The sequence below is a fragment of the Semicossyphus pulcher genome, unplaced genomic scaffold (genome assembly GCF_022749685.1).
Source record: "Semicossyphus pulcher isolate SPU_LCO1_2020_fin unplaced genomic scaffold, fSemPul1.0.p SCAF_25, whole genome shotgun sequence".
NCBI classification, from domain to species: Eukaryota; Metazoa; Chordata; class Actinopteri; order Labriformes; family Labridae; genus Semicossyphus; species Semicossyphus pulcher.
In genome coordinates, this window is record NW_027211699.1 from 957661 (window position 1) to 972724 (window position 15064).

At 44.9% G+C, this 15064-nt stretch overlaps 1 protein-coding gene across 2 annotated transcripts in view; it reads left to right on the forward strand.

Annotated features, from left to right (window-relative positions):
- Positions 1-14780, forward strand: part of cacnb1 (calcium channel, voltage-dependent, beta 1 subunit) — a 35607-nt gene extending 20827 nt beyond the window's left edge. Inside the window, exons 6-14 of one of the 2 annotated variants that reach the window (XM_069676407.1) lie at positions 285-352; positions 2055-2215; positions 6341-6421; positions 6500-6558; positions 6654-6763; positions 9597-9748; positions 11000-11095; positions 11181-11366; positions 12696-14780. In XM_069676407.1, the coding sequence (XP_069532508.1) occupies positions 285-352; positions 2055-2215; positions 6341-6421; positions 6500-6558; positions 6654-6763; positions 9597-9748; positions 11000-11095; positions 11181-11366; positions 12696-13232 (1450 nt within the window). In that variant the 3' untranslated portion in view covers positions 13233-14780. Of the gene's footprint in view, positions 1-284; positions 353-2054; positions 2216-2657; positions 2687-6340; positions 6422-6499; positions 6559-6653; positions 6764-9596; positions 9749-10999; positions 11096-11180; positions 11367-12695 lie in introns of both variants that reach the window. The other variant, XM_069676408.1, reaches the window with a different exon arrangement.
- Positions 14781-15064: the final 284 nt, after the last annotated feature.

A 15064-nucleotide genomic window follows, 5' to 3' on the forward strand; every position in this document is an offset into this window, starting at 1 on the left:
TGTACACTAAACTGTGAGTCTCTGTACGCTTGAGTTTTCTTTAAATATCCAAGAATGTGTCCGTTTATTTGGACTGTAGATTTTAGATTTAATGTGCAATTTGAAATGAAATCCCTCTTAATATATTTTAATATTTGTTCCCCTTATTTTCTTAAATTGAATTCTGCACTTAATCAGCCGCTTATCCATGCTTTATTTTTCACTCAGCAGTTTGTTTACAGCCAACAAGACTTAGTTGAAATGTGCCTTCTTTCAGTAATTTGTTCCTTTTCTTCCTGTTACAGTAAATCTGGAGGAAGCTCCAGTCTGGATGTTGCCACGGGAACGCGCAGGCCCACCCCACCAGGCACAGGTGAGGTCAAGGGGGTCTCCCTAACAACTGGCATAACAGTGACGTTGTGCGTGTTCGTGTGGGTGTGGGTACACTCCTGACAAGAGAGAGAGAGAGGGCCGAGAGCGCCCGATGAGGCGCCTGATATTCAGATTTTAATTGGCTGGTTATTCAGGCATGATGATGAATCACGGGCGGCCCGTCTCAGGTCGCTGTGTGAAGTGAGAGAGGTCTGAGGAGGTCCGTCATTAGCAAGCAGGACGGGACTGAAATAGAGCCAGGGATGGGCCACTCTCATTAAACTTGATAAGTATGTCTGGCTTATGTGAGCGTGTGCGCATCGCCAAGACGACAGAAAACTGCTGCACAATGTCCAAGAGAGACAGCAGGAGAGAGGAAATTGCAAACGTGGGAAAATAAACAAGCTTGACGGACTTTAAGGGTTCGTATCATCTATAGAGAGCGACAAACTGAAGTCAGTACCTGCATGATGGAGATCACATCCGTCTGAAACACCTTGTACACCTTAAGTGACTGATCTGATTTAAAACCTTTACATTTGGGGAAACCTGTTTATTTCATCACCACTCTCTTAAAGGAGCTTAGCACAAAGTCTGTTAACAGGGAGAAACACCTGGAGCTCTCCAAAGGCGACAGAGTCAAGCGACCAGCACCTCTTGTTTGTTTAGACCGTGCAAAAAACATTTTTGCATAATTTTTTGGGTGTTATGTGCTTGACTATTTCTTTTAACACTTTTAGTTCAGGTTGAGAAATGGTGAGTAGCATATCTTGTTGCTGTTGGACAGAGCTGGGCGAGCTGTTTCCCACTGTTTTAGCCTAAAACTTAGCTGCCTGTAGCGACTTGAAAGTAGGGACTTTAAGCAGCGACGGCTGAGGGACGGCTACAGCGCCCGTGAAACATTTCATCGGGTTGCCGTAGTGGTGGAAATCTAATGTCACTATGCAACGATTTGATCTGGCAACGGAGTATAACAAACAGGGAAAACTGTTAGCAGATATCTTTAACAAATATACTAATAATCCAAACTATTACTAAAGGTAGAATCGAATATAAACGAAATGCAAGTCATATACAATAAAAAATTGATTACTGCTTTCACTATGATGCTGCACTGACAGCTGGGCTACAGTTTGAAGTCGTCCCTTCATCCGTCGCTGCTTAAAGTCCCTAATGTATTTCCCAAAACTATGAAGCAATCCTTTAAAACAAGACACCTGCCAGCCTCTGCTGCCCCCTCCCTCATACCCACCACACCTGCATCACCAACAAGAATCCAGACACGTTATTCCCCCAGCTTCCCTCTCCGCTCCGTTCCTTTTCCCTCTCTATACCGCTCTCCTCCAGTTTCCTCTTCACACATCCACACTATTGTTTGCTGCTTTCTCTTCACTCTTTCCTTCATATTATTCCTCCCTTGTCTGTGCTTTCCCTCATGATAATCTGATGTGTTCTTCTTTAAACTCTTGTCAATGTTATTTCCAGTTTGAATCATATTAAGTCACCTTTCTTGATCTCAGTGTGTATGCCATCTCTTGCAATTTCCTCCATGCCTCTCTCTGGATGCATCTCATATTCTTACTTCTATTTACTCCCCTGTTTCCTCTGCTATTATTTCTCCTTCTCTTCTATTATTTCCTCCTTCTCTTCCTTTTCTGCTTCCTCTCTTTCTGCACCGACCACCCCACCCTTCCCCTCATCAGCTCAAGTGGACATGTCAAATGTGTCCTTTGACGTTGACCCCCTCGACCTGGATGCTGAGGAGCCCCCTGAGTTCCAGGGCGACCCTCGCTCCCCAAAGGGCCAGTCAGGCAGCGTAACATCCCCTCAGGCCAACGCCCACCGCCTGCCCTTCTTTAAGAAGGTAACACGAGGAGGCCTAGGACACCTCGCACACCTCTCCTCCCTCCTACATTTGACTGAGATGTGTGCAGGACTAATCTCTCCTTTTCCCCGTTTCCGTCTCTCACTAACTGCTCACAACTGAACCGTCCAGGCTGCTCCTGAATGCAACACTCTTTGGCCCCTCTGGCTCCGGTGACAATGGTTACACTTGGATATGTTTGCTTTGTTTCTGTGCTTGTCGACTGGCTGGGAGAGGCGTTGAACTAACTGATGCTCTCTCAAATGGCTGCTGCTGCATTTTAGTCTGAATCTTTGATGTTTTTATAAGAGTGCCGTCAGTTTTAACTCAATAATAATCAGTCTCTCCCCCAATCCCCCCTCTAATCCTAACCTGTCAATAACTAACTGTGTGTTTGTGTTTTGTGCTTTTTTTCTTGCTTCTGTGTGCTTTGAAACTGTAGGTGGCCCAGCTAAACAGAAACAGAAGTCGGTGAGTGTCATAATTAACATAATAACACTTTCCACTCTGTCTCCTCCTCCTCTGTTGTCTTACTTCTCCCGGTTGACGCGTGGTGGTAGGAAATCAGTCCTCCGAATAATTACTTCGCACCTTTTCCACACGTCCGCGCACACATTAATGCCGCAATATTCACAGCATCATTTGTAAATCACAGTGACGCCTCTGTCGTTTCGCCCAGAGCTCGTATCACGGCTGTCAGCGTGCGGATACAGGTGCGGAACCGTCCCAGACCCTGTTAGTCAGAGAGTAACAGTAACGCATCCTGACATGCTTTCATCTCCTTTTATGACGGCTGAACCGAGCGACAGCATCACACAATCAGCTGTTTTTAGGCTTTTCGGCACAATTTGAATCACATGTTGAGGCTGTAGAGCAAAGAGAGTGAGACATTTGGACAACATCCCATTGAGACGTGGATTTGACCCCCTTGGTTACTGTTGCTACGCCTGTCAGGCTTTCGCACCGGCATGTAAATATTGTGGCGTTTTTAACTATAAAAGTGAGGGATGTTCCAGGGGAAATCAAAGCAAATTTCTGGAAAAATAGTTCCCAAATATCAGAGAGAAGTCGACAGAAAGGACGACAATTTGAAAGCTACATCCAGAATATAATTAGTCAGCGGAGTGTTGAGAATGAAGAGGACATAAAAAGAGAATCAGGCACCCCACGTCTTGACATTTCATGATAAGGACAATCATATACAGGAACAACAATGTTCTTGCACAGCAGGGTAAGTCAATATATTGTTTTATATTAAGCTAATGTTTAGTTATGACTCCCTCTAACTTTCATTATCTAATATGTTTTAGCCCATTGCTAGCAAAACTAAATTATCCCACCTTTTCATTTTGTTTAAAGCGCATCAGGATGTTGCTCGCATATCGTGGGCTTGATCCACTAAAGGCACAACAGGATCAAAATCCTGTAAAAGTCTGCCACAACAACGGCACAAACCAAGAGGTGGTAAATATCAGTGCCGATATCATCGGTGGTGGTAGCGAAGGCCAGACAGGATCACAAGCGGAGACCAGTTGACTGTCTTCCACAACTTTTAATCTGACGTCTCTCCTCTTGAGTTTTTGGCTTCAGGAAAGCGTAAAATATGACACCCCCTCTCTTAACTTTGAGGATATCTGCTGTCGGATTTGCAGATTCCACATGCACACCGTTAAGGCAATGCTCCTTGTTCTGAAAGCTTGACGGGCCTCCTGCGCCTAGTTACTGTTGCTAAGGTAGGATTGGACAGTGGCCGTTTAAGGGAGGGGCTTAGCGAAGGGTCAATTGAGGATATTTACTTTCCATTTATTGCAAACGAGACAAATGTGAACCACAATATCTAAATGTATACACCGATATATCCACATTCAAAATCACTTGTTGAAAATTAAAAGTCATCTGCATCAAATTTTCCATCATGTTTACCGAGAAGAAATGTGTCCGTTCTCAGGGTCTTAGCTCAGGTTTAATAAATGCAACACCTGCCTTTTATTGTCAACATGACAGCTGTGAGCCACAATAATTCTGAGGCACAATAAACCGTAATATTGATCTATCATCCACATCTATAATAAGGACAGCCTCCTCACTACATCGTGCTCTGTGCTCCCGTTATTCCAAACCAATGAGCACTATTGTGATGTTCTGTCCTCCAGCTCGGCCCCCTCAGAGACAAGAGCCATTAGGAAACTTTTTAAAATACGTATTTTTAGCTGCGGTTGAATACAAATGAGGTGAAATGAGCTTCCGTTGCTCTGCCTTTATGTAATTTAATGTAATGTAGTGGAGCACTCCAGCACTATCTCATGCTTTAAGAGCAGCGCGGCACGCACAGAGGAGGCGGCGTGCTCAGAATACAGATCAGAAAGGAGAAAAAAAAATCCAATTTCACTGTTGTTAGAGTATATAGGACGAGTGAGTGTTTTCACCCCGTTCTCACTGAGGAGCCGAGTGTGGCTAAAGAGAACAAATGCTTATGGAGTCCTTATGGATGAATCATTCATGATTCATAATGTACAAACAAGCTTAAAGTTCATGCGGTATGTATCGAGTTTGTGCGTGGGTGTTGTATAGAGGTCTCTGTGGCTGTTACAGGTTTCTCCATTTATAGTGTAAGAAAAGCCACAGACTGAAGTATGAATAGAGCTGTTTATATTCAGCTTTTGTTTCTACAAATAACAGAAATGTGTCTGTTTATTTTGAGCATTTAAAGTGATAGTCTGGAAGATTTTCATTTAAATAAATGCCCGTTAAGGGCCCGATCAGACAGAACAAGTTTTAGCAGCTTTTTTGTCATTGTTTTCAATGAGAGGGACGCTTTTTGTGCACTGCTTTTGCGTTGCAAACGTTGGGACGTTTTTTCGCTCTCTGCGCCTCGCGTTTTTGAGGAAACGCTCTGAGCGCATCGAGTTGAAAAAAATTCAACTTAAAGCAGAAAAGCGGCCGACATTTTTTCTCATTGTCCAATTGGATGAAAGGAGAGGCGGGCCTTCTGTCAGTATTGGTTAAGTTACTGACAGCTAATGATTCGGTGCTTGCCTTAACAACAGTAGAAGAAAAGGCGCAGCGAGCTGCTTCAACAGAAAAGGCAGTGCGGTGTGCCACGTGTTTTACAGCCTGCAAAACGCGCTCTGTCTGATCAGGAGTCACTATCTATCTGAATGAGGTAACACAATGGTGATTGAGCCGATGGCCCATTGCATTTGCAGTATTACAGACTGGGTGTCTGGTGCAACTTTCGCGGAAAAAATCACAAGCGGCACCTAGTTAGTGACACTTTTTCCACCAGCCAGCAGTGGTTGGTCTCCCAGAGAGGGTTGGCGGAGCTAAGCGGCTGCTTTTCCAGTCTCTGCAAGCGAGTAAACAGTAATCTACTATGGCTGAACAAACAAAGATCGATGACTACAGATACAACGTCAAAAATTAGTGAAAATTTGATGCTCAGATGAAGGCAAACAGTCTAAAAGGGAAAGCGACCGTCAGCGAGGAAAATCAAGAGTTACAATCGGAGCCATATATAAAACTTCATTTTGAGGCTAAAACCGTTGTCCATTTTAAGTGTAAATGCCCTAAATGAAGTTTATGTGATGAAAACTTTCAAGCATAAATGATTAATTCAGGATAAATACATTTATTAGAATAACAGACATGCAAAGCACATGTATAAAAACTTTATTTTGACACTGAAAATCACATTATACCGGCTGTTCGAACCTGCCATCTCACACCAAGCACTGATGTATAACAAAAAGAGAAAAGTGTGAAGGATGACGTCACGAGAGCTCTCCTGACACTCGTCTTTAATTATGGACACTTTAATTATGTGAGAGACAGCAGCCTCAGAAATCGAGGCGAGTGCTTTCACTGAGAGATTGATCCCTGCCTCACCAACAGTCACAGCCGCTCAATAAAACGAATGGACTCCGGCGTCTGAAGCTCACCATCCATCAGTGTAACAATCACAGAAGGAAAGGAGGACAGGGCAGAGAGGGCTTTTGTGTTGAGCTCATGTTGATTTATATGTGACTGTACATCTGCGCGGCTCTGAAGTGGGTGGACTGTATATGTTTAGACACCATATTATAACGTGACTCACCCTAATGTTGGCGCTGTGTTTCCCCGGCTCAGATGGAGCATGTGCCCCCCTATGACGTGGTTCCCTCCATGAGACCCATCATCCTCGTGGGCCCGTCACTCAAAGGATACGAGGTAAGCAGACATGACTGGTTTTACATCTCGTTCCCCTTCCTTAGCTTGTTCTCTTACACCTTATGTTTCGTTTTTTAGGTGACAGATATGATGCAGAAGGCGCTTTTTGACTTCCTGAAACACAAGTTTGAGGGCAGGTAAGAATGAGAGCATCTCCTGTCTGTATCTTTTAAGTGTTTTCTTATAAACTAATCTGCTAACGGACCGTGTACCGGATCTGTGTTTCCGTCAGGATATCCATCACACGGGTGACAGCGGACATCTCCTTGGCCAAACGTTCAGTCCTCAACAACCCCAGCAAACACACCATCATCGAGCGCTCCAGTACCCGCTCCAGCCTGGGTAAGACACCACACACACACAATGTACAGCTGCTTCACATCTCATTTGAACACTGAAGGTTTCAGAAAAGTACAGAGACAATATTACAGTGGAGAAAAAGCAAAGGAAGACATGTCTGTTCATCACGTCATGTGACCATCCATTTAAATACCTTTCACTCTCTGTGTCTCACATTACTGTTTGTACTGTTTCTTCCTGTTAGGTACACAGGTAGGTAGGTAGGTAGGTAGGTATGTTGGTAGGTACACAGGTAGGTAGGTAGGTAGGTAGGCAGGCAGGCAGGCAGGCAGGCAGGCAGGCAAAGACAGACAGACAGATAGGTAGGTAGGTAGGTAGGCAGGCAGGCAAAGACAGACAGACAGGTAGGTAGGTAGGTAGGCAGGCAGGCAGGCAGGCAGGCAAAGACAGACAGACAGACAGACAGGTAGGTAGGTAGGTAGGTAGGTAGGTAGGTAGGTAGGCAAAGACAGACAGATAGGTAGGTAGGTAGGTAGGTAGGTAGGTAGGTAGGTAGGTAGGTAGGTACACAGGTTGGTAGGTAGGTCGGTAGTTAGGTAGGTACACAGGTTGGTAGGTAGGTCGGTAGTTAGGTAGGTGCACAGGTTGGTAGGTAGGTAGGTAGGCAAAGACAGACAGACAGGTAGGTAGGTAGGTAGGTAGATTGACAGGTAGGTAGGTAAGTAGATTGACAGGTAGGTAGATACACAGGTAGGTTGGCAGGTAGTTAGAGACAGGTAGGTAGGTACACAGGTAGGTAGGTAGGTAGGTAGGTAGGTAGGTAGAGACAGACAGGTAGGTAGGTAGGTAGGTAGGTAGGTTGACAGGTAGGTAGGTAGAGACAGACAGGTAGGTAGGTAGGTAGAGACAGACAGGTAGGTAGGTAGATTGACAGGTAGGTAGGTAGGTAGGTAGCGGGATACTGTATTTGACTCAAAATACACTCCTAGATGTGTTCATTGTATCAAAGGAACATGATATTTGCAAATCATTCATAAATTGATTGATGGATTTGGTCTTTTTACTTTGATTTCAGAATATCACCAAAGACACAAACAAATAACCTGTAAACTGCAGAATGATGTTTTCATGATGCTCACTTTGAACGAGGCTTAAGTACTTGTGAAAGCATATTATTAGCTTTGCAACATAAATCAGAGGACGACCTGATTTTTGGATACAGGATTGGACATATAATTCATGTTCCTGAGTTTACAGTCTATATTTCCATGTTAGAGGTTATAAAGGTGGACAGACCACACAGGTACTGTTGTACATCATCCAAAGATCTGAAAGTTTTTCCCTTTTATATCTGCTCTGACTGCCTGAGTCTGATCTGGCCTCCTCTCTTTCTTCATCCTGTCTTTTCTGCCCCTTCACCCACCCATCCTTCCCCCTCGCCCCACCTTCTCTCCCACCCTCCTCCACCATCCTCTTTTGGTTCAGACGTACTGGGTACGTATGCTCTCCTTGTGACAAAACAATGAAGCCTCTCTCCTCCTTCCCTCCTCCCTGTTTCTTTCTCACTTTATTCATCGTCTGCTCATACCTCGTTTGTCTGCCTGTCTGCTTGCCTGTCAGTTTCTCTGTTCCTCATACTTCTGTGTGACAGCCTGTAGTCTCAAAAAAAGGGAAGAATTACAAAACCAAAGCAGAAATAGATCCGTGGGAGGGCAGCGGGGTGGCTGGTACCTGCTCTTAACTATGACAGGACTGAGCAACGAGGGAAGTCGTTCCTTCATTCTGCTGTTCCCTTTTACTTAAGCATTAATGCTGTCAATATTCTGTATGTTCGCATTTATACCCAATGAAAGCCTCCATAGAAGCTGCACCTTGCCTTGTAAACTCTGTCTGGTCAAGGCAGGGGAGCAACACAGCAGTCCAATCCAAATTTGCAAAAGTTTGTTGAGGTTAATGGAAGCGCTGCCTTCTTCTTCTTCATGCGAGTTCAAGTTCAGGTTTCTTATCACCGTGCGGAGGCCCTGAGTTTCTGCCTCCAGCTTTAATTCTCTATGCCTCGGCCCTCTGGAGGCTGCTACATTGTCTGCAGGCTCCGGTCTCTCTGCAGATTGCCTCACCCCTGTTATCTGTCTCAGCCGCTGGGTTGGCAGCACGCACATGTAGGAGGCGCTGAGGTTTGACCAGACAGGCAGGGAACATTCTGGTTTCCGGTTTTAATCTCTGTCCTTACACGTCAACAAGCTGATAAGAAAAAAGAAAGAGGCCACCGTGCTGGAAATCCTAAATAACACGCTTTTACAGGCTGTTGTTGAGGAACAATGAAAACAAAACACCCAAGCAGTCCACAGAGTTGAGTTATTCACCTGATAGAATAATTACTGCTGTGCCTGTAACCGCTAACAAGAACTAATGTTCCACTTAATTCGTCTGATGGGGGTGCTTGTAATTCTGTTTTTCTGTTTTATTTTCATGGTGAGAAATCGTGCCCTTATCATCAGTTATTACAAGTGCCACAGGCATCTCATTCTTAAGTGCCTCCTTCCCTCGCAGCTTTGAATAATGAAAAAAAAAAACAAGAAGCACATGAGGAAATTGTAAATGTTTGGAGGTTGCAACAGAATGAGGATGCTGCACTGCTCCATTTAGCTGTGCATAAATGGAACTTAAGCTGTGACTCAATCTAATTCATGTGCTTGGAGCTATTTTTTTCCAAATGTTGACATGCATGATGAAGTATTAACATCAGTTGTGCACAAAGCAAAGGCAGTACAGCTGATGTACAGCTCTGAGTCTCCTCAGAGAGAGATGTCCTTTACACAATCTTTCTGCTGTCAGTGATGTATTTACTCTCTTATCTGTTTCCTTTGGCCTTCAGCGGAGGTGCAGAGTGAGATCGAGCGTATCTTTGAGCTGGCCCGCACCCTCCAGCTGGTGGCGCTGGATGCAGACACCATCAACCACCCGTCTCAGCTGGCGAAGACCTCCCTGGCCCCCATTATTGTCTATATCAAAATAGCCTCACCTAAGGTAAGGAAACAGATAACCTGTAAGTTGTAACCCTTAATCAAACCCATGTTGGATACTATTTATGGTTATGCAATAGCTTTTCAATGTACCAATATTCTGTAATGTGTTTCTTTATAAAGGTTGTATGTAAGTGGTAGGGTCTGCCATTCCTGCCTGTATTCAAATTGGCTCTCTGTTACCGAACACAAGAGTTTGTCTTGCTGCAACATAAACCAGAACACCCTAATGTCTTCTCTTTTATCTGTCATGTAATATTATTAAATAACAACAAATGCTGATACAACCAGGACGTTAAATGGTAACCTCTAGAGTTTTCTTGTAAACCAACAAAGCCAATAAACTTTGCATTATTTAAAGGAGCAGTTCACCCCTGGAAAAAGCCACTGTCAGTCAAAGCTGGTGTTCTCTGTAATCGATAGAAGCAATTATATTTGAAATTGGCGCCATAGCTGTGGAGAAAGTTGTACAAACAGCTTGTGGTTTCGCCCACTCTACATTCCTACAACACCCAGCGTGCATTGCACCCCTCCCTCTGAAAGGAACGGCCCAGCAAGAGACGCTGGAGTGAAATACTATCGTTTTCGCTGCAGGCAATGACTCTAGCGGTACAGAATCCGAAATATGATGAGAATATACCGGCGGATCGTCTAAAAAATCTTCAGGTCTGCAGTCTACATTTCAAACCTGACGATTTTGAACGACATCGGAGGCGGAGTAATAATGGCATTAGCTCCCCATAATAGCATGATAGGAGCGAGCTGGCCCTTTAAAGCCATCTCGCTAGTTTATAGCAGTGTTTTTCTTCCCTGTTTTTATTTAACATAGCGCTACATTTGTAGAGCATGAAACCAACAGCACGATGTGAATCGCACATGCACTACTAGTATCTCCTATGGTACCCTTAAATTTGTTGTTTTTCACTTCTTCTCCATGATAAAATTTAAAGATAATAGATTAACCAATTAGTTTAAATTAATCTACAACTATTTTAAAAGTTGATTAAAAAGTTAAGTAACCTTTTAACAACAAAATTCTCTGATTTGAGCTTCCTCATGTGATTTTCTTTCTGTTTACTTCACTATTTCAAAACAGTAATCTAAATCTCTTTTGGTTGGACAAAGCAAGACTTGTTAGGACGCCATTCTGGGCTTCAGGAAACACTGATTGACTCTAGCTGCAGCCGTAAAAGCGTGCCAGCACATTCACACGAATAGTTAATTTAGTTCACAAGGTGCTGCTGTCTCCCTGCAGGTCCTCCAGAGGCTCATCAAATCCAGGGGGAAGTCCCAGGCTAAACACCTAAATGTGCAGATGGTCGCAGCAGACAAGCTGGCCCAGTGCCCACCCGTGAGTTTGGCTTTTTTAGCTGTTGTAATAAAAGAAAGAACAGCTCTTAGAGTTTCCACCTAAAAGTGTTTCTCTGTATTTGCAGGAGCTGTTTGACATCATCCTGGACGAGAACCAGCTGGAAGACGCCTGCGAGCACCTTGCCGACTACCTGGAAGCGTACTGGAAGGCGACACACCCCCCAAGCAGCAACCCTCCCAACCCTCTGCTCAACCGCACCATGGCCACGGCAGCCCTGGCCGCTTCCCCCGAGCCCGTCTCCAACCTGCAGGTACAGGTGCTCACCTCTCTGCGCAGGAATATGGATCTGTGGCCTGACATGGACGGTGCTGTAGCGAAAGAGGAAGAACACGCTCTCTGAAGTCCAGCAGAGAGTGTGGCGGGGACTCCGGCAACTCAACTTCAACCTCAAACTAGCAGCGCGCTCACTTTAGTTTATTAAAACCCTGTTCATGCTGTATATAGAAACACAGACAGATACACACTCACACAAACACACCTGTGCAGGACTTTACAACCACTCAATTTCCCACACATAAAAAGCCAATTAAAGAACACCCACAGGTACACTTACACCGTCCGTATCTTGTTTACTTCCCTGCTCTGTTTAAACTGTGAGAGCAGCAAACCACACCGGACTTTCGGAATAACCGTAAGACACCCCCCTGCCCTCGGGCGCCCCTCCCTCTCGCTGTAATCAAGAGTAAAACGATATCTGCGGCCCCCAGGCTCCCCTCTTTAGCTCCGTGGCCTCCTTTCTCCTGCACTTTTCTTCTCCGGGAGGCTGAATCCAGTTTGCTGGCCGCCTCCGTGTTGCCATGGCACCGCCCCTGAAAACAGCAAGTCATGTCCGCCTCTTCAAACAGAAACGCTTAGTTTGGTGGAGGCTGTTACTAACGCTCTGTCCATTTTAATCTTAAGTAATTATTTAAACAGGAAAGTACTAATCAGCAGAGTCTCCACTCCTAATTTACTGCCGACTGCACATAATGAGTTGCATTGTGTCTGAGATATTTATGTGTGTGACAGTGGCAACAAATGGCAGGAAAACATGCATCATATCTCATTTTTATTTAGGCTGTTATTAGAGAGAAAACATAACAAACATAACAGCCTGTTGCACTTCAAATATGTTTCTTAATCTACAGCATGAACATCATGTGCTCCAGAGTTCAGTTAATTACGTAATCTTTGGTAGTGATATTTCTGCCATGTGTTCAATCTGCCAGAAGGTGGCACTGGTGTAATGGTAAACGCTCAGTCTGCCTCTTGAATGACTGTTTGGGTGTGTTTGTGTTTGCAGGTAGGTATCATGATTCAAAATAAGAAGTGATGATTTGTTTGGCTAACTGTGCTGACTAATTTTGTGTGCAAGTCGGTGTGTGTGCACGCTGCAAACAAGGGATATGTGTCATTAACTAACGCTTTAAAACCGCAGGTCCTTCAGCTAGAACATCTCAGTGTGTGAAAAAGAAAGTGTTTGATGTGTTGCCTGCCTGTTGCTAACCCTGCCGACTAACCCTCACAACACTGACACTTTTGCTCTGCTTTTTGTGTGTCTGCATGGTTTCTGTGCTGCATGGGCTGCGACTGGCTGCAGGGGCCATACCTGGTGCACGGCGAGCAGAAGCGAGAAGGGCCTTTAACAGAGTGCGGAGGCAGCGACACCCTGCATGACTATCAGACAGACCTGGGAGGAAAGCCTCAGCAGCAGCAGCAGCAGACATACATGCGCTCCTCTCGCGGCCAGCTGCGGGGAGGAAGTGGGCGGGGCCTTTCACGGCAAGACACCTTCGACTCTGAGACACAGGGCAGCCGGGACTCGGCCTACACCGAGGCCGGCGACTCCTGCATGGACATTGAGACAGACCCCTACGAAGAGCCCGAGCCCTACCGAGGTGGTGGGGGCAGCCGCCTCCACCTGGCGCAGCATCACGGCAGACAGGCCTCCTGGGAAGACGAAGGCGCCGAGCCGGACCAGGAGAACCTCAACCACCCTCCGATGCCGAGCCAGACGCAGCCGCACGGACGCGCTAAGCTAAGGGAGCGATACTGCCAGGACCCTGTGGACACGGGAGCCAACATGAGCCGCAACAAGAACCAGGACGACTGGGGGAGGGACGTCTACATCCGCTGAACGCATCACACCACAGCAGGAAGGAAGCTACAGGGCAGACAGAGGATGGAGGGGGATGGGGGGGAAAGGGGGTCAGAAGGAACTGAAGTGTGCCAGTCAGGCTAACAAAAGAATCTGTTTACATCCCACTACAATGTAAAGAAACACATCGACTGCCAGATGCCATCCACTTCTTCTTGCAATTCAATTTATTTGTGTTTAGAAAAAATACTATCGGTCTGTTTTTTTGTTTCCTTTGTTAATACTGCATGAATTTCATGGATTTCTAAACTGACAGCACGAGGACAGTAATCGTTACGATTGTGAATCAATGATTGTGATGCGTATGACTCAACCTCTCGTTCAGTTGTAGAGTGTGAAAGCTGGTAGAGCTGTAGTACTCCGTCATGTCTGTCCTCTGCGGTCGTAAACAGGGTCTAATGTCACCGTCCCCATGTACAGCGTCAGGGTTTCTATTCACCTTAATCTCACTCAGTGCTGATGGATTTCTCTGAAGTTATGAGCCTCTCGCCTCCACTTTACTATCACCCAGACCTTAAAAAAAGCAGGTGGAGAAGTTGCCATATTTTAACACCACGATTTATCAATGTTGCTACACCCGTGTTAGCTTGATTACAAGAAAACAGAACTCCAAAGATGTTTACTTCTTCCCTGACCTGGTTCAGCCAGTCCCTCTGTTTCTGTTTCCCTCTTCCTCATCGGTGCTCGAGGGCGCCCGCAGTATTCATCTGTCCTCTGGTTTTTCTAACGTGGTGCAGAATCAAAGCAGCACTGCAGTCGTAGTTTTGTGAATGAAGTGTCCTGCCTTAGTCACTCCCACCTTAAAACACCCTAATTTCAAGAAAAAACTCCAATCACAAGTGCCGGAATGTCTCGCCAAGCCATGTCCACCCCTGCCACGGTGGGATGTCTTAACTGATGTTAAACTGTTTTCATACCATATCTGTGCGTCTTTGTGTACTGAGGCTACTCTGCGCTGTAGCACGTGCTGTCGCTCCCGCACTCCGCTCACCTCGTTTTCTTTGCTTCGTCGTCTGTTCTTCAGGGCTAATGGTTATATAAAAAGTACTCGTGTGTGTGGTTAATCACTCCCGACTTCCACCCAAACAGCTAGCTCGTCTGATATGAAATACCACTCTCTTCTTACTCTTGATTTCTGACTGAATTAGTGTTGTTTTTTCTCCCTGTGGACATTTGCAATTTTTTTTTATTTTGAAGCTTCAGTTCTTGTGCGGTGGAGAGAGGAGTTCAAAGTTGGGGTGGTGTTTGGGGGGTTAGGATCAGCTTTGGTCTTTACTCAGATATCTATAATGGAGAATCCATGAATGTCTTTGGTGGGCTGCTTCGGCCCGCCACGTCTTCAGTTGAATAAATAAATATTAAATAATGATCAGTAAATAATGTTATTGTTGCGTTATCGCAATTGTTAAAAATATTAAATAACATGTATCATTGGTGCCTGATTGTAGCTACATTTTGCTTTTTCTGCCTTTCATTTTTAATCTGTGGATAAATTCGTATTTTAATTAAAAATTTAATCAGAAAATGCTTTTGTGTCACTTGATTTATACGGTGAGATGTGACTACAAACACACACCTGTATGTAAACACTTTACACACAATATAAAACAAGGGGTTATGTTTTTCTTTTACAGTATTTTCAGCAGGACACAACAAAGGATTATTATATAATCATCTGTCTGTTACTACACCTGTTATCACCATGCCGGTACAACCTGTCCAGTGAAAGTAGTGTGATGGGTGTTAACCCGTGTTACCAAAACAAAAGCACCTTAATATTCAGACACATTTCAAATGTACTATTACAACAT